The 25,980-nt window shown below is 46.3% G+C and overlaps 2 protein-coding genes across 5 annotated transcripts in view; one reads left to right on the forward strand and one right to left on the reverse strand.

The window, feature by feature from the left end:
- Positions 1 to 25,980, forward strand: part of LOC140417917 (uncharacterized) — a 177,418-nt gene that overhangs the window by 80,528 nt on the left and 70,910 nt on the right. The window contains exon 3 of the mRNA XM_072501349.1: positions 14,439 to 15,356. Coding sequence (XP_072357450.1) covers positions 14,439 to 15,356 — 918 coding nt within the window. The remainder of the gene's footprint in view (positions 1 to 14,438; positions 15,357 to 25,980) is intronic.
- On the reverse strand, positions 8,965 to 13,260 carry LOC140419784 (uncharacterized). Of its 4 annotated transcripts, none has more exons than XM_072503789.1 (3): positions 12,850 to 13,198; positions 10,256 to 11,389; positions 8,965 to 9,241 (listed from the first exon to the last, which is right to left on the reverse strand). In XM_072503789.1, the coding sequence occupies exons 2-3, from the start codon at positions 11,043 to 11,045 to the stop codon at positions 9,228 to 9,230; spliced, it is 804 nt and encodes a 267-aa protein (XP_072359890.1). In that variant the 5' UTR covers positions 11,046 to 11,389; positions 12,850 to 13,198; the 3' UTR covers positions 8,965 to 9,227. The 4 variants fall into 4 exon arrangements, with proteins under 4 accessions (XP_072359890.1, XP_072359889.1, XP_072359888.1 ...); XM_072503788.1 differs by having other exon boundaries at positions 10,182 to 11,389; XM_072503787.1 differs by having other exon boundaries at positions 8,967 to 11,389; positions 13,156 to 13,260.

Genomic DNA, 25,980 nt, shown 5'->3' on the forward strand with positions numbered 1-25,980 from the left:
GACCAATAGGAAGCGGGGACAGGGCTGGAGGACCGAGCGGAAGAAGCTGGTCCTCCAATCAATTGGAGCGAATGAGGGGCGGGGCCCGCTGTGATTGAAGCATGCGCAGAGCTGGACCCGGAAGAAGGCGGGTGGTCTGGTGGAAAGACCCAGCAGGTTCGGCAGTGGCTGTGGAGAGAAATCCAGGAAATGATTCAGGTCAATAAACTGATCAGAAACCCGCAGCTGGTGCAAAAGGGTCGAGTGCTGGAGAGGACAGCGAGTTGGTTGGGGTCTGGAATGCACTGTCTGGAAGGTTGGTGGAGGCAGCTTCATTTGAGGCATTCAAGAGGGTATTCGATGATTATCATAGAAACATAGAACTTATAGTGCAGAAAGAGGCCAATCGGCCCATAGAGTCTGCACTGGCCCTTGGAAAGAGAACCCTACTCAATCCCACACCTCCACCCGATCCCAGTAACCACACCTAACCTTTTTTGGACACCAAGGGCATAGCCAATCCACCTAACCTGCACATCTTTGGACTGTGGGAGGAAACCGGAGCACCCGGAGGAAACCCACGCACACACGGGGAGAACATGCAGATTCCGCACAGACAGTGTCCCAAGCCGGGAATTGAACCTGGGGCCCTGGAACTGTGAAGCAACAGTGCTAATCACTGTGCTACCATGGCGCTCATAAAATTACTTGAATAGAAACAATGTGCAGGAGTACACGGGGAAAAGTCAGGTGGATGGCACTAAGTCATGATGCTCATTTGAAGAGCAGAAGCAGATACGATAGGCCAAATGGCCGCCTTCTGTGCCTGAACAAGTCTGGTGATTCTGGGAGTTTTCACCAACACCTGATGCAGGACTCGGGACCTGAATTAGAGCCGTGTTGAAAACAGGAAGAGGGATTGTGATAGGATCTACAACAAAATGGTTCCGAAATTGACCTGGAGGAATCTGGTCATTTGGGGGACTGTCACCAATAGGGTCCCCATGACCTGGGGAGAAAATGATTGATTTGTTGATTTTTATTGTCTCTGCACAGAGGAGCTGGATAAAGGAACCCACCCAGAGTAGAAAGAGTAAGAAAACTGGGAAGGGAGGAAAGTAAAATTGCAGATGGGTTTGAATTTCAGCCCAGGGAGTGAGGAGAGGTGTGGTGTGGGATTTACAACTTTGCAGGGGTGGAAATCCACAGGAATTAGTACGGTGTGTTTGTAATTTCTGTACTATACTGAGTGATGACTTAAGTAAACTCCTTTTACAGGATAATAGAAGGGGAGGATTTCCTGACAGGAAAATCAAATCGAACATCATGACATGATCTGACCGAGTCACTCAATCCATGAGGATCTAAATATTAGCAGCCTTTGAATGTAGAAGGAGAAACGTCCAGCTGTCTATCAGTGGGAAACAATTTCAAACATCAGTGTGGCTGGAAAAGCGCAGAAACACACAAACCCGAGTGAGGGTGTTCCAGTGAATTGACTCTGCAAAGAGCTTTATCCAGTTACAGAGCCTGAAAACAAAATTACACCGTTCACAGAGGAGAGAAATTCTGTGCACATGCTCTGCGTGTGGATGAAGGTTCAACAAATTGTCCAACCTGGAGAGACACAAAGTCACTAGTACCATGGAGAAACCATGGAAATGTGGGGATTGTGAGAAGGGATTCAGATCCCCGTCTGAGCTGGAGGTTCATCGCCGCAGTCACACCGGGGAGAGGCCGTTTGCCTGTTCCGAGTGTGGCAAGGGTTTCACTGATTCATGGCACTTGCAGAGACATCAACGTACTCACAAAAGGGAGACACCGTTCACCTGTTCACAGTGCGGGAAGGGATTCACTCGGTCACAACACCTGCAGATACATGAACTCACTCATACCGGAGAGAGACCTTTTACCTGCTCTGTGTGTGGGAAAGGATTCACTCAGTCAATTAACCTGCTGTCACACCAGCAAGTTCACACTGGGGATAGACCATTCACTTGTTCTGTGTGTGGGAAGGGATTCAGCAGGTTCGGTAACCTGCTGACACACCGGCGAATTCACACCGAGGAGATGTTCAGCTGCTCTCTGTGTGGGAAGGGATTCACTCAGCCATCTAACCTGCTGAAACACCAGCAGGTTCACAAATGACTAAGGGTTGGAATCTGCTGTTATTGATGCTGTTATGCACACCCAGGACTGAATGTGTGGTTTAATCATGAATAACCTTGTGTAAAAAAGTGTCCTAGCCGCGTTCTTCCATGGCTCAGAGCTCCTAGACACGGAACAGAAGCTCCTTTACAACTGTGTTCAGAGTCAGGAAGAACAATGATGAATGCTGGAAACGTGCTGTCAGATCAGAGATTGGTGTAAAACTGGGATCTGTACCTGACTGAGAGTGAAACTGAGAGACACACAGTTTCCAGTCTGGACATAACTGGAGATAATTTTTGTACCAGGACTTAGAATTTTTGTGTGACCAATGCAAAACAATAACAACAACTTGCAATTATATAGAACCTATAACATCGTAAAATGTCTCAAAATGATTACAGCTATCTAAAGCTAGGTCGAAGAAGTGCGTTTTCAGAAGGATCTTAAAGGAGGAGAGAATTTCAGAAATCAAGACCCTGGCAGTTGAAATTACGGCCCCCAGTGGGGAAATGATGTGGGTGAAGGGTGAGGCTCAGAGTTGGAGGAGTAAAGGGAGCTTGGAGGGTCGTAGGGCTGGAAGGGGTTCCAGAGCCTGTCTGTCATGGAGAAATTGGCATCCTCCATTGGGCTCGAAGTATGGCTCTGAAAAGGGGCGGCACGGCGGCGGAGTGGCTAGCACTGCTGCCTCACGGCGTCGAGGACCCGGGTTCGATCCCGGCCCCGGGTCACTATCCGTGTGGAGTTTGCATATTCTCCCCGTGTCTGCATATGTCTCACCCCCACAACCCAAAGATGTGCAGGGTAGGTGAATTGACCACGCTAAATTGCCCCTTAATTGGAAAAAAATAATTGGGTACTCTAAATTTATTTTTTTAAAGTTTGGCCCTGAAATGGGTTGATACGGGTCATGACCACGGACGTGCAGGAGATGTCTGCTGTCTTAAACAGGATGACAGATACTATATCCGTGACCTTACAATACGTCACTGATCTCCACAAAGCTGGTCTGCAGCAGAGTGGGAGGAATAATGTAACCCTAACCCTAATGGTCCAGGATAGGAATGATGAAGAAAGGAGACTTGGAAGTGGGAACCCCACTCAAAGCCACTCCCATATCTCGCCCACCCCCAATCTTAAGCAACAACTGACACATTGTCCCCATCTCCCGACACACCACCCCATCTCCTGCTAGCTGGGGCTGTCCGTCACAGGGACAGGATAAACGGTTCTTGCTGGGACCCTCAGGGGCTCTAAAACCTACAGGGTGGAGACGCAAGCCTCTCGGCAGTGAGAGCAGGGATGTGAGCAGCCTGTCTCTACCTCTGCTGAAACCACACAGGATGAACCATGTAGAAGCTTTAGGAAGAGCTAGAAGGCTGGGAACAGATAAAGCCACTGAGGAATATAAGGAAAGTAGGAAGGAACTTAAACAAGGAGTCAGGAGGGCTAAAAGGGGTCACGAAAGTCATTGGCAAACAGGATTAAGGAAAATCCCAAGGATTTTTACACCTATATAAAGAGCAAGAGGGTAACCAGGGAAATGGTGGGCCCACTCCAGGACAGGGGAGGGAATCTATGCATGGAACCAGAGGAAATGGGTAAGGTACTGAATGAGTACTTTGCATCAGTATTCACCAAAGAGAAGGAATTCGTGGATGATGAGTCTGGGGAAGGGAGTGAAGATAGTCTGGTTTACATTGTGATCAAAAAGAAGGTGGCGTTTTGAAAAACATTAGGAAAGATAAGTCCCCAGGACCTGATAGGATCTACCCCAGAATATTGAGATAGTCAAAGGGGGAAATTGCTGAGGCCTTGACAAAAATCTTTGTAAGTTCTTTGGACATACCATTGGCATCAAGGTTTGAGGCACTACGACTGTTGCCTACTGGTTCTTGGCAAGTTGTAGATGGAGAGTCGTGAGGCGCACATTGATGCCCACAGGGAGCTCAGAATCAGTTGATGAGTTTGTTCTTGATGGCGAAACCAATTCTAGGCATCCTGGGCTGATTGGGTTTTCCTCTTCAGAAGGTGTAACCACCACCATTTCCATTAAAAAAATTTTTTTACAGTACACAATTCATTTCTTCCAATTAAGGGGCAATTTAGCGTGGCCAATCCACCTACCCTGCAGATCTTTGGGTTGTGGGGGCGAAACCCACGCAGACGCGGGGAGGATGTGCAAACTCCACATGGACAGTGACCCGGATCCAGGTTTGAACCCGGGTCCTTGGCACCAAGAGGCAGCAGAGATAACCACTGCACCACCGTGCTGCCCCTCTACCCGTTTAAAAATGATAGAGGATGATCAAGAAGGTGCAAGAAAGATTCTAAAGGATGATACCAGAACTGATAGTTTAAGGTCAGGAGTTGAACACGCTAGGGATATTTTCTCTGGAAAAGCCAAGGCTGAGGGCTGACCTGATGGAGGACTTTAAGATTACGAATGAAGCAGGGGTGGCACAGTGGTTAGCACTGGGACTGCGGCGCTGTGGACCTGGGTCACAGTCCGTGTGGAGTTTGCACATTCTCCCCGTGTCACCCCCACAAATCAATGATGTGCAGGTTAGGTGGATTGGCCACGCTAAATTGCCCCTTAATTGGGAAAAAATAATAATTGGGTAATCTACATTTATTTTTTAAGAAATGAATGAAGAAGGCGGCGCAGTAGTTAGCACTACTGCCTCATGGCGGCGAAGACCCGGGTTAGATCCCGGCCCTGGGTCACTGTCCGCGTGGAGTTTGCACATTCTCCCCGTGTCTGCGTGAGTCTCACCCCCACAACCCAAAGATGTGCAGGGTAGGTGGATTGGCCACGCTAAACTGCCCCTTAATAAAAAAAGTTATAGATGTTTTCTTAAAGATTATGAATGAATGCGATAGGGATGACATCATCAAGTCTTCACTGTCAGTACAGGATAAGAAAATCAGAACGGACAATTCTGGTTATCATTAGGCATGTTTCTCCTATTCAAACAATAAATGTCTTTCCCCTCGCACACTTCTACCTCCCTATAGATTTAAAAAATAAATTTAGGGTACCCAATTTTTTTTTTCAATTAAGGGGCAATTTAGCGAGGCCAATCCACCTAACCTGCACATCTTTGGGGTTGTGGGGGTGAAACCTACGCAGACACGGGGAGAATGTGCAAACTCCACACGGATTCCCTACAGATTGTTACTCTAATTCACTATTGATTCACAGTGCTAGGGACCCGGGTTCGATTCCCGGCTTGGGTCACAGTCTGTGTGGAGTCTGCACGTTCTCCCTGTGTCTGCGTGGGTGTCGTCCAAGTGCTGCTCCGGTTTCCTCCCACAAGTCCCGAAAGACGTGCTGTAAGGTGAATTGGACATTCTGAATTTTCCCTCTGAGACCGGAACAGGCGCCGGAATGTGGTGACTAGGGGATTTTCACAGTAACTTCATTGCAGCGTTAATGTAAGCCTGCTTGTGACAATAATAAAGATTATTAGAATGGTCCACTTGTGCTCCTACATCTTATGGTGTCCTCCTTTTTGCTCAATTCTGTTCACCTAAAGGTACCAACTCTCGGTTTCAGTTTCAAAGAACAAAGAAATGTACAGCACAGGAACAGGCCCTTCGGCCCTCCAAGCCCGTGCCGACCATACTGCCCGACTAAACTACAATCTTCTACACTTCCTGGGTCCGTATCCTTCTATTCCCATCCTATTCATATATTTGTCAAGATGCCCCTTAAATGTCCCTATCGTCCCTGCCTCCACTACCTCCTCCGGTAGTGAGTTCCAGGCACCCACTACCCTCTGCGTAAAAAACTTGCCTCGTACATCTACTCTAAACTTTGCCCCTCTCACCTTAAACCTATGCCCCCTAGTAATTGACCCCTCTACCCTGGGGAAAAGCCTCTGACTATCCACTCTGTCTATGCCCCTCATAATTTTGTATACCTCTATCAGGTCGCCCCTCAACCTCCTTCGTTCCAGTGAGAACAAACCGAGTTTATTCAATCGCTCCTCATAGCTTATGCCCTCCATACCAGGCAACATTCTGGTAAATCTCTTCTGCACCCTCTCTAAAGCCTCCACATCCTTCTGGTAGTGTGGCGACCAGAATTGAACACTATACTCCAAGTGTGGCCTAACTAAGGTTCTATACAGCTGCAACATGACTTGCCAATTCTTATACTCAATGCCCCGGCCAATGAAGGCAAGCATGCCGTATGCCTTCTTGACTACCTTCTCCACCTGTGTGGCCCCTTTCAGTGATCTGTGGACCTGTACTCCTAGATCTCTTTGACTTTCAATACTCTTGAGGGTTCTACCATTCACTGTATATTTGTATATTTCATATTTGTAATAACACCATGAGGCCCACAGGGAAACCCTGATTGACCTTCCCTTGGGACTCGTGGAGTATTTATAAAGGCCGACCCTGACAAGGACCAGCATATTGGTTGTCCCAACGGGACAGTACTCTGTAAATATATTCGCTGTCTTGGGCAGACATTTTGTGACCGTAAATAAATCAACGTTCACGTTACCGCTCGGCTTCTTGGGTCTTAATAATATTCATCTCTTGTCCTCCCGAGTTCGTCACCCAATTCTTTAAATCTTTATTAAAGCAAAATACTGCAAATGCTGGAAACCTGAAATAAAAACAGGAGATGCTGGATGAACTCACCAGGTCTGGTAGAATCTATGGTGAGAGAGTTATCATTTAGAGTCCATATAACCATTCTCCACAAATGCTACCAGACCTGCTGAGTTTAACCAGCATTTCTTTTTTTATTTTTACATTAAATATTTATGCCTGAAGATGAACTGTTTTGTTAAGGGAGCATGACAATCAAATCCAGTGACTCTCCACGTGTAATTTGTGTCCACTTTTCATTTAAAGTCCCAGGCGTTTGGAGATTGAGCTCTGATTAAGTAATGGCGGACACAGCTCCCGTACTGGGGAAACCGCTCTATCCACCACATGGGCGGGCGGCCCAAGACTGCGCATGTCCAAAGGAAAGGTGGACGCCGTGCATGTGCGGAAGATATTCAAACCACTGCTGATATAATCAATGCAAGAAGTCTTACAACACCAGGTTAAAGTCCAACAGGTTTGTTTCGAATCACTAGCTTTCGGAGCACTGCTCCTTCCTCGGGTGCTCCTTCACCAGAGGAAGGAGCAGTACTCCAGTAGCTAGTGTTTGAAACAAACCTGTTGGACTTTAACCTGCTGTTGTAAGACGTCTTACTGTGCTCAGTCCAACGGCGACATTTCCACATCATGATATGATGAATGGGAGGAGTTGGAGTACCAGGATTCAGAGCCAATCAGCACAGGTTTGTGCGAATGAAGATTGAGCTTCACACCAACTAAAACCTCCTCATGCCTCCAACATATGTCAGTCAAACACCTTCTTTTCTCCCCCTTTCCATTTATTTTCTCATCCTGGGCTTCAATTGGTGACTTGCAGCAACTGAAGGGAAACCATGATGTGGAGATGCTGGCGTTGGACTGGGGTGAGCACAGTAAAAAGTCTTACAACACCAGGTTAAAGTCCAACAGGTTTGTTTCAAATCACTAGCTTTCGGAGCACTGCTCCTTCCTCAGGTGATTCGGAAGTTGTAAGGCTTCTTACTGAGGGAAAATAAGTGAATCCAGGGAGGGTGCAGACTCTGGAAAGGTTGGCCCAGGTCTCTCTTCCTTAAAGACATTGACAGCATGTTGCAAGTTGTAATATTCTAAATTTATATTGCAAGGGTAATAGATTTTCATTTCTTCCTTGGGATGATGTTGCAAAGATCTAGTTTCATAATTCATATACATTTTAGAAATATGAATTAGTTTAGGATTTTCTTTACATGTAAGATCTATGGAAACCTGGGTTGAGAATCTGACAAAAACACCCTCAGGGAATTTGCAATCAAAAGGCATAGTCCATGTTGACTTAAGTCAAAGCTTGATGGGTAAAAACTAAAATGGCAGCTTGGGCTCTTTTAGCTGGAGATCTGGAGGCAGTGGGTCTGACAATTATTGTCCTGTCTTTGTTAGAGCGGTGAATTCTTCATGCAGACCTCAAAATTGGTTTGGTTCTGAAGCTGAAAGTTAATGAATTTAAATATATGTTGGATATGCAAACTGATCTCAGTTACCATGGGGATAAGTGATTCAGAATGGAGCCTTGGTTGGAATTCTGGCTGTTTCTCACAGAAAGCAGGCAGGCTACACTTAGCTTGGAAGCAGTCAGCTGTGGCACCAGGAGCTGCGAACCAGCTGTGGGAGCAGGAGCTGTGAACCGGCTGTGGGAGCAGGAGCTGCGAACAGGCTGTGGGACCAGGAGCTGTGAACCAGCTGTGGGAGCAGGAGCTGGGAACCAGCTGTGGGACACAGGAGCTGGGAACCGGCTGTGGGAGCAGGAGATGGGAACCGGCTGTGGGAGCAGGAGCTGCGAACCGGCTGTGGGACCAGGAGCTGGGAACCGGCTGTGGGAGCAGGAGCTGGGAACCGGCTGTGGGAGCAGGAGCTGTGAACCAGTTGTGGGAGCAGGAGCTGCGAACCGGCTGTGGGAGCAGGAGCTGTGAACCGGCTGTGGGAGCAGGAGCTGTGAACCAACTGTGGGAGCAGGAGCTGTGAACCAGCTGTGGGAGCAGGAGCTGCGAACCGGCTGTGGGACTGGAAGCCTAGAGGGTCAGTAGGAACTAGGAATGTTCTTCATGTTTAAATCCCACAGCAAGGATGCAGTGAAGCCCACACGGACTGAGGAGTTCTGTTTTGACGTGGTCCCAGGAACAGAAGTGGGGAACCTTCAAGATATCATTATTATCAGGGATATCTTGAGGTGAGGTTAAAAAGTGGAATGACGTTCATAGTCTTTATTGACAATATATTCAGTTCTTAATGCTGGTTTTTAATTTAATTTAATATGTACAGTAAAGCTTATTTCCGTTTAAAAATATGAAACATCATGGCATAATTCTCTCAGTTAATCACCGGGTGTTCAAATTTCTCTTTAAACATTAACCGTCCCAACCAGGGTCGTAACTTTGTGACTCGCACAATTCCTTCAGTGTGATTATCATCATTGTCAGCCTCCGAATTCTCTGTCTCACTGTGTTCTTGATTTTCTCTCACACGATGATACCTTGAATCAGACCAGAAACATGAGTTAATTTGTTTCCCTGCCGTCATTCCTCGGGTTTATTCGCCTATTCATGCTGTTCCAATCCTGTCCTTTGTTGTGATATCCGGATCTGCTAAACACTTTTTCACCCTCATTCAAAACCTGACAAAGTCTGACTGTGCTTCAGAGGCAGCCATTAAACCATCTTTCATAGTCTCAGAATTCAGCCCGAATAAAAGATCCAAACCTTCCATCAATATCCGACTGTCGGGAATCCGGCTCACAGAATACTTCGCTTCTCATTTGACGTTTGCTCGGAAGTGACAATGTCAAGGCCAGAACTGGTTTCCTCGTAACCCACCCGTGTCCACATCTCTACTTCATTCTTCCATTGGTAGTTTGGTTCAGACTCGGAGAACATCGGCGGGTAATCAGACCCTGACAACTGGCACTCGCTTTCAGCCATTTTGCATAAAGGCTGCTGGGAATGTAAGCCTCTGACTGAAATTTTCTTTTCTTTTAGTTTCCATCCTTCACCATAAGACAAGCATTCACTGCTGCCATATTATAATCCTGATAGTCTTACAGTGAAGGAAGAAACTGGAGCCAGTCTTTACTTGGTATAGATTTAATCACAGACTGAAACATTACAGGTATATACCTCCTAACTTCACGCTAGCAGGGGCTGTTTAGCACAGGGCTAAATCGCTGGCTTTGAAAGCAGACCCAGGCAGGCCAGCAGCACGGTTCAATTCCCGTAACAGCCTCCCCGAACAGGCGCCGGAATGTGGCGACTAGGGGCTTTTCACAGTAACTTCATTGAAGCCTACTTGTGACAATAAGCGATTTTAATTTCATTATGTCAGTAAGTGTCTCTTTATACGCGCTCATGTAACCAACCATTGAATCAATGCTCTCCACCTATATATACTTAACCTCCATTGATACAATTAACACCCACAGTCAGAGCATCTAAAAGGGCTCCAATTGGTGTGACTGTGTCTCAGCAGCTTGGTCGATTCCATGAATCCGTACCCACTCTCGGAACAGGCGAACAGCCTCTCTCCTCTGTATGAACGCGCTGGTGCCTCCGCAGGCTGGATGAATCAGCGAATCCCTTCCCACACTCGGAGCAGGTGAAAGGCCTCTCCCCGGTGTGAACTCGTTGGTGTCTCAGCAGGTGGGACGATTCGCTGAATCCTTTCCCACACAGAGAGCAGGTGAATGGTTTCTCCCCGGTGTGAACTCGCCGGTGCTTCCACAGGTTGGATGAATTAGGGAATCCCTTCCCACACTCATTGCAGCTGAACGGCCTCTCTCCAGTGTGAACACGTCGGTGTGTCAGCAGACTGGTTGATCGAGTGAATCCCTTTTTGCACACAGAGCAGTTGAATGGCCTCTCCCCGGTGTGAACTTGCTGGTGTCGCAGCATGTTGGTTATCCGAGTGAATCCCTTCTCACACACAGGGCAGGTGAATGGCCTCTCTCCACTGTGAACTACGCGATGGTTCTGCAGGGTGGACGACTCGCTGAATCCCTTCCCACACTCGGAGCAGATGAAGGGCCTCTCCCCAGAGTGAACTCGCTGGTGTGTCTGCAGGTGGGACGAGTGAGAGAATCCCTTCCCACACTCAGAGCAAGTGAATGGTCTCTCCCCGGTGTGAACTCGCTGATGTGTAAACAGATGGGACGAGTGGGTGAATCCCTTCCCACACACGGAGCAGATGAACGGCCTCTCCCCGGTGTGAGTGCGTCGGTGAGTTTCCAGTGCAGAAGGGGTACGGAATCCCTTCCCACAGTCCTCACATTTCCACGGTTTCTCCATGATGCTGGTGTCCTTGTATCTCCCCAGTTTGGAAGTTGAAAACCCGTCCACACACACAAAACGTGTATGGTCTCTCTCGACTGTGAATAGTGCAGTATATATTTTGGTTGTGCACTTGGTTCCAACAATTGTTGCACTGGAACGCTCTCACTCGCATGTGTGTGTGTCTCAGCGCTTTTTCAGCCACACTGATGCTTAAAACTTATTGAACAGACAAACATTTCTCTTTCCTTATCATCAAAGGCTGATGATATTCAGGACCCAATGGTTCGAGTGACTCTCCCAGATCTTGACGTGCTATTTGGCTTGAGATTCCTGTATGGAAATCCTCCCCTTCTAGTATCCTGTAAAAACAGTTTACAAAAAGTCATCATTGTCAGGACAGGATATAAATTCAGAACAAACAATTCCAGTTTCTCTGGCATATCTTTGCTCTCTCATTCCCCAAAAGCTGTAAATCGCCGTTGTACATATGATTCCTCTATTCTCACTCTGCATTACCTAATCTGCATCCTCTCAAGTTGCAAAAGGTGCTGATTCGCACTGATCGATAAATCCATGCTCACTGCTTCCTGCCAGGGCACAAAGACATGTATCAATTCACTAACTATGTAGGCGGCACATGGCACAGTGGGTTAGCATTGCTGCCTAGGGCACTGAGGACCCGGGTTCGAATCCCGGCCCTGGGTCACTGTCCATGTGGAGTTTGCACATTCTCCCCATGTCTGCGTGGGTTTCACCCCCACAAAACAAAGATGTGCAGGTTAGGTGGATGGGCCATGCTAAATTGCCCCTTAATTGGAGAAGAAAATAATTGGGTACTCTAAACTTATTTTTTTTAAATTCACTAACTATGTGGCTAATGGAAGTGGAGATGATGAATAATTTCAAAGTATATATGCTTTGTGGATAAAAAATGTGCAAATTATACAGCACTGCATTACTTTATGAGAGGTACATCAGGACTATGAGGAAGAGCTTTATTTAGGCAGTGAGTGGTCATGTCCTGGACATTTCTGCCTATGAGGGTTGAGGAAGCAGAGATAATAATGATTTAAAAATGAAACTGAATGGACATTTGAAAGGAATAGTTATGGGGAAATGGGGATATCAAGGGGGAATAACTGACTTAATTGCTCTACAGAGGGATGGTGTGGAATCAAGTTGCTGAATGGATTCCTCTACTGTAATGACTGGAAACATGTAATGTACTACAGTACTTAGCCTAGAAATAATAATAAATGATCATTATCACTGAAACATAAAGATACAATAGGCAAGATATATAATCAGACACATTCATGTTGTTACGATCTCGGAAACCTTAAAATCAACAAATTCTCAGACAATCCCAGAGGAACAAACCGTAGGACAATGTTTCACATTTTAAAAACGTTTGCAGTAACAATCAAATTAAAAACATAAATGAATCACATATTAACGAACAGTATTTGAATAGACAGGATAATTTTGTCTTTACATATCTCGCACAATGGAGCAGAACGGCGGCACAGTGTTAGCACTGCTGCCACCAGGTGCCGAGGACCCGGGTTCGATCCCGGGTCACTCTCTGAGTGGAGTTTGCACATTCTCCCCATGTCTGCGTGCGTCTCACCCCCACAACCCAAAGATGTGCAGAGCAAATTGCCCTTGATTGGGAAAAAAATAATTGGGTACTCTAAAAAAAATTGTTTTTTTCAAATATCTCACAATAAAAACAGGTTCTACAAAATCTCTATTTCCAGTTCCAGGGTCCCACAACTCTCTGTATTTCCCAGGGGGAGAAATAAAGTGTTTTACTCACAGATGTTGGACAGAGGAGGAAGTTTTAGTCTGTGTGTGAAGCTAAAAACAAATGCTGTGCTGTTTATAATCAAACTGCAGGACTGGGAAGAAAATGATGGGAAGACATTTTGCAAAGTCCCCTCCCCTAGCTGGCAGCCCAGCGCGCAGGCGCAGAGAGCGCTGCTGACCCAAGCTGTCCGGAGCAGGCGCAGTGCGGCTGTTGCCAGCAGCCCCTCTCGATTTCGTTTTGGACCAGCGAGCCGCCGTAGGGAGGGGGAGTTCACCGACCGGCTTCTCACTCTGGCCGGAGCCGGCAGTCGGTTACCTGGAAACGTTGTCTCGAGGAGAGGGGGAAGAGGAACAATGGGTGTGGGTGGGGGCGGAAGCTCCCGTGTCCGCGCGCCGGGCCTGCACACTGAAACCAGAAGACGTCATCGTGGAGCAGAGTGATTCCTATTGGCTGATTCAGAGCAGGGCTCCATTGTGATGCCACAAGGCGGAAGTTAGTCAGTGAGCTTCAGATTGAAACTCCCTCTGAGCACCATCTGGGAGGAAATCATTTCCATTTCTTTTCTACTTCTGGGGGAAATTGGTGACTTGCAGGAACGAAAAGGAAAGGAAGTGAATCCAGGGAGGCTGCAGATTCTGGAAAGGTTGGTCTCTCTCACTCTCTCTTTGCTCCCTCAGCTTGACACATTTATTTGACTAGTTAAAAGGATGATCTCTTTCCTGATGTTCACAATTAAAGGGATGGTTTCCCCAGGAGATGACTGATATTTAAAAGAACAGTAAATTAATAAAATGCATAGATATGTGTTGGATTTATTATCTTGCACATATTTATGATTTTCCAATGAATCACATGTGTTAATATTTCTGGTCTTGTAATATAGTGCTGTAGCTTTGTTATATATTTCCAAAGATCATTGCAGCACAGAAGCCATCCATTCCGCAACTTCAGTCTGTGCCAATTCTCTGTGGAGTAATCCAGTCGGTCCTATTCCCCTCTATAATCCCTCTTTGCCAGCAAGTTAATTTTCTTCGAGTGTCCATCCAAGTTCAGTTTGAAACCATTGATCATCTCTGCTTCCACCAGCCCCGTAGGCCGCAAGTTCCAGGACATGCTTGCTGCCCAATCAATCATCATCCACACATTGCCCAGGTACAAATGATCAAGTAATACAGTGCAGTGCAATACACATAGATAGAAGATTTGTCAGGTTTCAATTTCTATTCCTAAATTGAGAGTTTTGACCTTTGTAAACTCCTTTCACAGGATATTAGAAGGGGAGAATTTGCCAACAGAAATATCAAACCAAACGTCACATTAAGATCTGACAGGATAATTCTAATTCCTCGAGACCTGAATATCATCATTCTTTGAATCGAGAAGAGGAAATGTTTGTCTGTTCTGTCTGATTCGGGGGTTTTAGACATCAGTGTGACTGGGAAAACACCAAGACAAACACATTTCAATGAGCGTTTTCAAGCTTTCCCCTGTCTGCAGAAAGAACTTTAACCAGCTACATATTCTGATGAAACATTACACCATTCACAGTGGGGAGAAACCATACACAAATTATGTGCGTGGACAGTTACATTTGATCCTCAGTCCTGGAGAGTCAGAAGGATTCTCACACCATGGAGAAACCGTGGAAATGTGGTGACTGTGGGAAGGGATTCCGTTGTCCATCTGTGCTGGAAACACATCGACGCAGTCACACTGGAGAGAGGCCGTTCATCTGCCCTAACTGCGGGAAGGGATTCATACGGTTAGCGAACCTCCAAACACACCAACCTGTTCACACTGGTGAGAGACCGTTCACCTGCTCTGAGTGCGGGAAAGGATTCACTCAGTTATCCCACGTGCTGATTCATCAGCGAGTTCACACCGGGGAGAAACCGTTCATCTGCTTGGAGTGTGGGAAAAGATTCAGTGATTCTTCCACACTGCTGACACATGAGAGAATTCACAGCGGGAAGAAACCATTCATCTGCTCCATATGTGGGAAAGGATTTGCACAGTCATCGAACCTGCATTCACACCAGCGAGTTCATACTTTGGAGAGACCGTTTATCTGCTCTGTATGTGGAAAGGGATTCACTCAGTCATCCAACCTAGTGACTCACCAGCAAGTTCACACTGGTGAGAGGCGGTTCACCTGTTCTGTTTGTGGGAAGGGATTCAGTCACTCAACCAACCTGTTGCGACACCAGCAAGTTCACACCGGGGAGAGGTCGTTTACATGCTCTGCTTGTGGGAAGGGATTCAGTGATTCGTTCACTCTGCTGGCACATCAGCGAGTTCACACTGGAGAAAGGCCGTTCACCTGCTCTGTGTGTGGCAAGGGATTCACTCAGTCATCCAACCTGCTGACACATCAGCGACTTCACACTGGGGAGAGACCGTTCACCTGCTCTACCTGTGGGAAAGGATTCACTCGATTGTCCAACCTGTTGAGACACCAGCGAGTTCACAAGGGGTCGGAGTCTGCAGATATTGCGTCAGTTAATCACATCCAGGACTGAACCATATTCATTCTGACACTTGGTGAAGTGGGCGGGTCGGAGGGTTTCTTTCTGCTGGACTGGCCGGTCTCGTGACTCTGCTTCCAGTGGGCTGATGATCTTTGAGCCTGGGGGAGCACATTTCCACTGAAATGAACCACAAAAACTGGTGAAGGACATTTATTTTATCTTGGACAGTAAATAGTTTATTTTCCTACCACTACAGATAAATCTAAAATAAATACGTTTGTCTCTGTTCCATTGAGTCTACAGCACAGGGCCAGGCCAGTCGGCTCAATTGGTCTGTGTCAGTATTTATGCCCCATATGATCCTCCACCCACCCCTCTTCATCTCCCCCATCAGCATCTCCTTCTATTCCTTTCTCCCTCATGTATGTCTCTACCTTCCCCTTCAATGAATTCCTGCTGCTCACCTCAACCACTCGCTGTGGTAGCGAGTTCCACAATCTCACCACTCGCTGAGTAAAGAGGTTTCTCATGAAATTTCTATTGGATTATTGAACCCCTTTATCATCTTAAAGACTTCCCTCAGGTCACCCTTCAGTCTTCTCTTTTCCAGAGAAAAGCAGCCCCAACCTTTCCTGAGGGTGAAATGCTCTCAGTTCTGGTATTATTCTTGTGAATCTTTGTTGCACCGTCTCCGGTGCCTCTATTTCCTTTTTCGAAATGGAAATCACAGATATTGGCAGTGCTCCCAGTGTAGTCTAACCCTGGTTCTAAACAAGTTGAACATAACCTCCCTGCTTTTCAATTCTATCCCTCTAGAATGGAACTCTATATATGAGCCCCACTCTTTAAGAAAGATGTGACGTTCTCAGAGATGGTGTAGAGGAGATTTACGCAAATGATACCCGAGGTGAGGGGATTCAGCTAGTTGGAGAGACTGGAGCAGCTGAAATTCCTCTCTTTAGATCACCTAGTCCCTGGGGCAATGAAGGAGGCCATTTGGCCCATTGAGTCCAGGCTGCAAAACATTCAGTCCCATTGCCCTGTTCTAGTCCATTAACCCAGCAAATGTATCCACCTCAAGGTTTTTTAAATTTGTTCTTGGGATTTGGACGTCACTGGCTGTGCCAGCATCTGTTGCTCATCCCTAATTGCCCTTCAACTGAGTGGCTTGCTAGGCCGTTTCAGTGGGGGCAGCTCAGAGTCAAGCGCATCGCAGTGGGTCTGGAGTCACATGTAGGCCAGACCGGGTAATGACGGCAGACTTCCTTCCCTGAAGGACATTTGTGAACCAGAAGGGTTTTTACGACAATCGGCAATGGTTTCATGGTAATCACATACTTTTAATTCAAGACTTTTTTACACCATGGCGAGATTTGAACCCAGAACCCTAGAGCATTCCGCTGGGTCTCTGGATTACTAGTCTCTTGACAATATCACGACACCACCGCCTGGTTCAATTTCCTTTTGAAATTGTTCATCGTCTTCACTTCCAATATCCTCATAATGTGGAGATGCCGGCGTTGGACTGGGGTAAGCTCAGTAAGAAGTCTTGCAACACCAGATTAAAGTCCAACAGGTTTGTTTCAAATCACTAGCTTTCGGAGCACTGCTCCTTCCTCAGGACCTGAGGAAGGAGCGGCGCTCCGAAAACTAGTGATTTGAAACAAACCTGTTGGACTTTAACCTGGTGTTGTAAGAGTTGTTACAATATTCTCATAGGCAGCGCGTTCCAGGTCATTATCATGCTCGGTGGAAACATTTTCTGCCTACACCTCTACCCCAGCCAAAATCTTGGGGGCTGGTTTAGCACAGTGGGCTAAATAGCTGGCTTGTAATGCAGAACAATGCCAGCAGCGCGGGTTCAGTTCCCGTACCGGCCTCCCCGAACAGGCGCTGGAATGTGACGACTAGGGGCTTTTTCACAGTAACTTCAGTGAAGCCTGCTCGTGACAATAAGCGTTTATTATTATTATCTTAAATCTGTGTCCTCCCACCCCCATGCTTGTACTACCAGCTAATGGACAGCTTTTCTTTACCTTATCTAAATCTGTCATAATCTTGTGCATCAAATCTCCCCCTCGATCTCCTTTGCTACAAGGAGAATAACCCGTTTCTCCAACCTAACCTTGAAACTGTAATCCCTCATCCCTGGAACCATTCTGGACGCCTCTGCATCCTCTCAAGGACCCGCACTTTGGTTGTCAGAAATGGACATAATGCTCTATTTAAGGGTCTAACGAGAGCTTTAGAATGTTCAAGTGTAACTTCCCTTCGATTGTTCTCACTCCCCTGTTTCTGAAGCCCAGGATTTCAACAATCTGTGAACCCTTTCAACATGCAGCACGGTAGCACAGTGGTTAGCACAATTGTTTCACAGCTACAAGGTCCCAGGTTTGATTCTGGCTTGGGCCACTGTCTGTGCGGAGTCTGCACAGCCTCCCCGTGTGTTCTCCGGTCCTCCGGTTTCCTCCCACAGTCCACAGATGTGCAGGTTAGGTGGATTGGCCGCGATAAATTGGCCTTAGTGTCCAAAATTGCCCTTAGTGTTGGGTGGGGTTACTGGGTTATGGGGATAGGGTGGAGGTGTCGATCTTGGGTAGGGTGCTCTTTCCAAGAGCCGGTGCAGACTCGATGGGCTGAATGGCCTCCTTCTGCACTGTAAATTCTATGAAATCTATGCCTGTGACAGGGTGAGAGCGACTCTCTCTGGGGGTGATGGTGGCCTAGTGGTCCTGTCACCGGACAGGTCATCCGGAAACTGAGGCTCAAGCTCTGGGGACATGGGTTCAAATCTCACGGCGACAGTTGGTGGAATTTGCATTGAGTTCATTCATAAAGTTAGTCTCGGTAATGGTGGCCGTGACAACACCTGTCATCGATTTTTTTTTTTTTTTTAAACCTACCTGGGTCACTTTTAGGGAAGGCAAACCACTGGTTTTACCCGGTCCTGCCTACATGTGACTCCAGACCTACTGCAATGAGGCTGACTATTAACCACCATCTGAAATGGCTGAGCGAGCCACTCTTTCATGGGCAATTAGGGATGAACAACAAATGCTGCCTCTTGCGAGCAACACCTACATCCCATGGAAGAGTTTTTTTAAAAACATGCTTGATGCGGATTGCTGCCCCTCGAGCAATCGCCTCTGACGTCAGGCCAGTGACCTATTCCAGCGAAAGAACAATCTATGGGAAACACCTGCTGTGTCTGCCTCCTCTCTCGGCGCAGGAAGCCTTCGGAGTCTGAGATCCTATTTGCTTTGCTGATGTTTCTCTCGAAGATTCTGCCAGCTCTGCACATGAACCCCTGCGTCCCTCTGCCCCTGCTCATTCTTTAGGACTATAGTCGTTCAGTTTCTATTACATCTCTCTATCTCTTCTGCCCAATCACATCCCCTCACACTTCTCTGTATTAACCTCCATCGGCCGCTTCAGACAAGGTTCAGGGGAGATTGAAGTGTTAAACTAAACTTACAGAGAAAATACTGCATTATTTAATATTTCACCCACAATTAACGGTCACCCCCTCTCTTTAAACACACACGAGGCTGATAGAGCAAAGGTGGAGATCATTTCGCCCATTGTGCTTAAGCTGGCCCTTTGGAAGAGCTAACCAATTAATTCCATGGCTCTGCAATTTTCTTTTCTTTTACCCATTTTAAAGTCCCCGCCCTTAGCCCCCATTGCCGAAATATAACAATAAAACCCACTGTATAAATAACATGTATTTGACTGACAAATGTTGAAGAGTTGGTTTAAAATCAAATATCTCGAGTCCCCATTTGAGCTTTCTGTCTCTCTCTCTCTTCCTCAAGTCAATGACATCCAGGCGATGGAGCTGAGGGCAGAATATAGCTGAGAATAACGGAGCCTCCGTCCCAGTCAAACTGCCGTGGGTGTCACACTAATAGGCAGGACAGTGCTGGGGGACTGACTGGGAAATGGGCCTCCAATCCATTGGGGCACAGGATCAGTATTGATAATTATGTGAGCCTCTGGGTTCAGTCAACAAGTCCAAAGTGGAGAGTCACAGGGCCAGGACACCAAGCAGCTGAAGAGAAACCATTTGGATCCAGAAAATTGTGCATATCATTTTACACTGGTTGTCTTTGATCCTGAAATAATTTTCTGTGTTTTTATCCATTTCTGTTTCATCAATAAACTTTAATCAGTGATAACGTTAAATGGGCAGCACGGTGGCGCAGTGGTTAGCATTGCTGTCTCACGGCGCCACGGTCCCAGGTTCGATCCCGGCTCTGGGTCACTGTCCGTGTGGAGTTTGCACATTCTCCCCGTGTTTGCCTGCGTTTCGCCCCCACAATCCACCTTGCGCATGGTAGGTGGATTGGCCACGCTAAATTGTCCCTTAATTGGGAAAAATGAATTGGGTACTCTAAATTTAAAAAAAAAAAGAAGAAAACAAAAGTAATAACATTTAATTTGGCTGCGGGTTTCATCGGTAAATATATGCATTATAGAATCTCCAGTGCAGAAGGAGGCCATTTGGCCCATCGAGTCTGCATTGACCCTTGGAAAGAGCACCCTACTTAACCCCACACTTCCACCCCATCCCTGCAACCCAGCAACCCCACCTAACCTTTTTAGACACTAAGGGAAATTTAGCCTGGCCAATCCGCCCGACCGGCACATCTTTCAACTGTGGGAGGAAACCGGAGCCCCAGCAGGAAACAGGAGCACCTGGTGGATACTGGAGCACCCGGAAGAAACCCACGCAGACACGGGGAGAACGTGCAGACTCCGCGCAGACAGTGACCCAAGTGAGGATCGAACCTGGGACCCTGGAGCTGTGAAGCAACGGTGCTAACCACTGTGCTACCGTGCCGCCAGAAACAGATGAGAGGGGTTGGCAGGCGCTTTAATAGAAAGTGAGTCCCTCGAAGGTAACTGGCAAAAGAGCCAGAGAGGGAGATGAGATTTAATTTTTGATACAGCTATGTTCAAAAATGGGGTCAGGGAGTCAAATGACCCTTTCCCCAAACTGAAATGATTCGAAGTGATAACCCTTATTGGTGAGAGTGGTTAGATTTTATTCAGTATAAATACGAGCTGACACATTCTAATGTCTGAGCAGTAATATCAAAGTGCAGCAGCATTATCACTGCATTCTGGGTAGAAGCACCATCTCCAGGTAAATGCTCCCTGTCAGTGGGATATGTAAAACCTCAACAAATCTCTGCTCGGGGAATCCTTTCTTCTTTTTTTACATTGCACAGTAGGGGACCTTCAGTGGTTAGCACTGTTGCTTCACAGAACCAGGGACCCGGGTTTGATTCCCGGTTGGGTCACTGTTTTGGTGGAGTCAGCATGTTCTGCGTGGGTTGCCTCCGGGTGCTATGGTTTCCTCCCACAGTCCAAAGACGTGCAGGGGTTAGGTGGATTGGCCATGATAAATTGCCCCTTTGTGCCCATAAGTTAGTTGAGATTGCTGGGTTACGGGGATAGGGTGGAGGTGTGGGCTTAGGTTGGGTGCTCTTTCAGGGGCCGATGTAGACTTGATGGGCCGAATGGCCTCCTTCTGCACTGTAAATTCTATGCTTTTGATCCATGGATGATTCATGGGCCTGTACATTTAATGCAAGCAGCAGAAGTTATAGAAGAGAACACTCTGCTAGCCTCTGCTGGTTTTAAAAGGAGGAGCTTCAGACCAGAGAGAGAGAGATGGGGTGGGACTTAGTTTGATTGATTGGCTGGTAGCCATGTGTTCGCCCAAAAGGCCATACACTGCCTGGTAACAGGTGGTGATTGGATCCCAAGGAGTTTCAGTTTGATCCTGGCAGCACAGAGACGAGATCGCTCTCTGTGTCTTTCCAGAAATGCTGTGAGTGCTGTATTTCTGAACTTGCAGAGAACCTAAATGAATTTATCTACAGGAAAACCATTAAACAAAGATGCAGGATCCTCCTTCTCTCTCCCTCTCCATCTCTCTCTTCCTCTCTCTCTCTCCCTCACCCTCTCTTGGGAAGGACCTGTGCATGCTGTATTCTGAAATGACAGAGACCTGGATGGATCCACAATAAAAAACACAAACTGAAAGCAAAGTTTGAAGAGAAGTAAGATGCTGGAAACCACCATCTGAAACAAAGACTTTTTTCCCTTCTATTTATGATTTTATTTTACCCCTTTCTTCTCCTCTGTGTTTGTCTGTCGTGTGTGTGTGTGTAGAGAGTGGGGGGAAATTAAAGTGGGGAATTAGGAATTACATAATAGTTAACCAGTTGTGTTTGCTTCATATTTCTTCGTAGTTCTTGTGAAAAATAAACAATAATTATGTTTACAAACCTCATTACTGTAATTATTGGGCAGCCAAGGGCCAACGACTTAGAGTTTTTTTCTCAGTATTATTGGTTAATTCACTTGTGTTGTGACTCGGAGTCAGGTGGGGCTGGAATTGACCACGCACAAGTCCAGGGTCTTGTAACACTATGGCGAATGATTTAACACCATCATTGCTGAGCTAACATTTGAATGGACCAATTACAAAACCTGTCTTTGAACCATCTGTACCCGTCCAAGCCACATCAAACTCTCAAACAATTGTCTTCCCCACGCTCCGTCCCCGGCACAGAGAGTCAGCATTCCCAAGCCAAGCAGTGTAAACATGGTGGCCTTGACACCCAGGTGTGGTCTAGGATTCCAGGCACTCTTGTCTTCTCTGTCCTCTGGGAGCTGTTAAACTCCCTGTCCCCACACAGCAAGTCATCCGCTCTCAGCTCTGCTCGATTTCTGCTGCAGTTTGGTCCCTTTTACACCTTTCGGGTCAATAAAACATTTGGTCAGTGAAGACCCAAACCACAATTTCCCATCCTGTCACCTGCCAACCATCCTCACCCAGAGCGTAATCCCAACAGGAATAAAAACAGGAGAAGTGTGACAATCACACTCAAAATAAATCCACAGCCAGTCAAAGAATTTTAGTTTAATGTTTGCTAATCAACAAAGGGTCCCCCAGGATTCTTACAGTCCACACCTTGAGGGGAGCAGTACTCTCTCTGAATCCAGTTCAGTTCTGGCCCCACCTGGGGTAACATAAACTCAATCTTTTCTTCTGAAGGAGCACTGTGAGTTCTGGATTACTCGTACGCAAGGACATATACTTCCAGCATGGATGTCAAAGATTCTTCAGCTCTCTCTTTACCCCCAATCCAACTTGTGGACAGTCCTCACTGAGTATTATTCCCCATTTTATTCACTTGGTGACCATGACCAGTATATTTAATTGAATCCTGGTTGTTTTAAAGTCATTTTTCCCGTTGATGATGTCAAAATGTTCTCTCAATCTCCTGGCCAGATTAACCATTTAATTCAGGGTGTTTGTCAAGTGGATATGTAGAGAGTTGGGATCCAGTAATCACCTTGAAATTATATGTTATTTGTTTCACATGGAACAAATCACATCTGCACATTCACACCGGTAGCCCAATATCATACCACGTATTTCTAACTTTCAGGTGCCTTTGTCACCAAGATCAAAGTGGATTTCTGTCTTCGTTTATCACCCCCTGTTTCGGTCCCCCTATTTCAGGCAGTTGCCAGGCTGCAAAATGTAGTTTTCTTTGATTCAAAGTTCACCAGTCAGGATGCAGATATCTCCAAGAGAAAGCAATCAATTTATTCACCTCACCTACAGACTTCCAGACTTTAATAGAATTTAGGTGGAGACCAGATTGGATTGGATTTGTTTATTGTGACGTGTACCGAGGTACAGTGAAAAGTATTGTTCTATGTACAGTCCAGACAGATCATTCCATACATGAAAAAAACATATGGCAAACATAAATACACAATGTAAATACAAAGACACAGGCATCGGGTGAAGAATGCAGGAGTGCAGTACTACTCAGTAGAGATGATGTGTGAAGAGATCAGATCAGTCCATACAAGGCTTATTCAGGAGTCTGGTAACACCGGGGAAGAAGCTGTTTGTGAATCTGTTAGTATATGTTCTCAGACTTTTGTATCTCCTGCCTGATGGAAGAAGTTGGAAGAGTGAGTAAGCCGGGTGGGAGGGGTCTTTGATTATGCTGCCCGCTTTCCCAAGGCAGCGGGAGGTGTAGATGGAGTCAATGGATGGGAGGCAGGTTCGTGTGATGGACTGGGCGGTGTTCATGACTCTCTGTAGTTTCTTACGGTCTTGGGCCGAGCAGTTGCCAGACCAAGCTGTGATGCAGCCCGATAGGATGCTTTCTATGGTGCATTTGTAAAAATTGGTAAGTGTCCGTGGACATGCCAAATTTCCTTAGTTTCCTGAGGAAGTATAGGCGCTGTTGTGCTTCCTTGGTTGTGGTGTCGACGTGGGTGGACCAAGACAGATTGTTGGTGATGTGCACCCCTAGGAATTTTGAAGCTGTCAAGCATCTCCACCTCAGCACCATTGATGCTGACAGGGGTGTGTACAGTACTTTGCTTCCTGACTTCAATGACCAGCTCTTTAGTTCTGCTGACATTGAGGAGAAATTGATGTTGTTACACCACTCCACTAGGTTCTCTATCTCCCTCCTGTATTCTGACTCATGTACTCTGGCAAGATGGTGAAATTTGAATTCAATAAAAATCTGGAATTAAAAGTCTAATGTCCCAAAAAAAAAACATCTGGGTCACTAATGTCCTTCAAGGAAGGAAATCTACCGTCCTAACACGGTCTGGCCTACATGTGACCCAAGACCCACATGGTGACGTGGTTGACCCTTAACTGCCTCCACTCCCCCCCCCACTGAAATGGCCTAGCAAGCCACTCATTTCAAGGGCAATTAGGGATGGGCAACAAATGCTTGTCCAGCCAGCAATGCCCACAATAGCGAATTTAAAAAAAGTGAATCCCTTCCCACATTCAGTGCAGGTAAACAGTCTCCCCCCAGTGTTAACTCGCTGGTGTCTCTGTCAGCTGCATGACTGAGTGAATGCCTTCCCACACATAGAAACGGTGAGCGGTCTCTCCCCACGGGGTATGAACTTGCAAGTGTGCCTTCCCACACACTCAACCTCTCCTAGATGTGTGAGCAGATTCATTGACTGAGTGAATTCCTTTCCACACACTGATATATTCACACCTGGGAGAGACCGTTCACTAGCTCAAAGTCTTTGCAGCTCAGATGAGGACAAGCTTCCCTTCCCGGTGTTCACATATCCAAGGTCTCTCCATAGTGCAGGTGTCCTTGTATCTCTCTGTGTTCAATGAACAGTTGAGGCCTCATCCAGACACCTTACACGTGAATGGTACCTCCTCACTGTGAATGGTGTCTTCTTTTTTCACACTGATTAAACAGTAACTGATTAAAGTCAGTGCTCTAGAACATTCTCACTTGGATGTACTCGGTGCTTTTCCAGTCAGTCTGATGTTTAAAATCTTTTGATGTGGACAGAACAGACAGTTATTCCTCCTCAATTCAAAGGCCGATGGCATTTGTTATGGGCCAAGGTTTAGAGAGCCCCAAAGTGTATCATGGAGTTCAACCGACCCACAACTTTGAATAGATTGTGGTTATGGGGAGCACACGGCCTACCTTACAGATGTGATGCAACCAGAGATCCACAGTACTTTTAAATTAAAACAATGTTTATTTATGAAACCAGTTAACACTTTATAAATCCACAGTAAACATCTTAACAACTATTAACACCAATCCTCTCCTGATATTCTATCAGTAAACCTTAATCTTTCCTTATTAGTGCGGGTTCAATTCCCATACCGGCCTCCCCGAACAGGCGCCGGAATGTGGCGACTAGGGTCTTTTCACAGTAATTTCATTTGAAGCCTACTTGTGACAATAAGCGATTTTCATTTCATTTTCATTTCATTAATATCCATAAGACAAAAGACCCTTTTCAACACAGAGGTCAGGTTTAAATTCACTACTGAGAGCAGTCAGCACTTTGAAATCACCAAATTGACCTGGAGACGGTCTTTATTTGCAGAGAGAGATCCTTATACAGCTCCTTGCTTTGCCTGCAGTTATCCAGCACTCAAAACGAAACTAAAACACACCCTGTAGCAAACAGCCTAAAATTAAAGTAAAGCAGACAGACAGCCTAGCTAGCTCCACCCACACTCTGATATCACTGACAAACACCCATTTCTTAAAGGTACATCCACTACAGCTATTTTATAAACACCCATTTCTTAAAGGTACTCTCACATGACACATTCCACTCCCATTAATTGAATGATTGTTGATCCTGACATGACATTTGCTCCAAGATTTCTGTCTGCAAATCCTCCCCTTCTAATATCCTGTAAAAGGAGTTTACAAACCTCAACACTGTCAACAGAGGACAGAAATTCAGAATAGACAATCCTAGTTTCTATGGAACATTCACAGAATCCCTACGCTGCAGAAGGAGGCAATTTGGCCCATAGAGTCTGCACTGACACTTGGAAAGAGCACCCTACCTTGGCCCATGCCCCATCCTATCCCCGTAACCCAGTAACCCCACCTAACATTTTGGACAAAAAATCCCTTTCAAGTACCAGCTGCAAGTCTTGGTGTCTTTGGGAGACTAATACTATACTGCCTGTTACAGGTCTGACTCCTCCCATTAATTACAGCATCTTTATACCACGTAGATCCCATGACCTGCTTACCTAAGTCTAAACACAATGTCTCAAATTACTTACTCTCCAGGGAATCTCTAGCAATCATAACAAAATTCCATT

Source organism: Scyliorhinus torazame, chromosome 5 (assembly GCF_047496885.1).
Source record: "Scyliorhinus torazame isolate Kashiwa2021f chromosome 5, sScyTor2.1, whole genome shotgun sequence".
Lineage (NCBI taxonomy): Eukaryota > Metazoa > Chordata > Chondrichthyes > Carcharhiniformes > Scyliorhinidae > Scyliorhinus > Scyliorhinus torazame.

What these genes read in the sequence shown, in the direction of transcription:
- LOC140419784 (XM_072503788.1), bottom strand. Translation starts at nt 11,045, where the DNA reads ATGGAGAAACCGTGGAAATGTGAGGACTGTGGGAAGGGATTCCGTACC.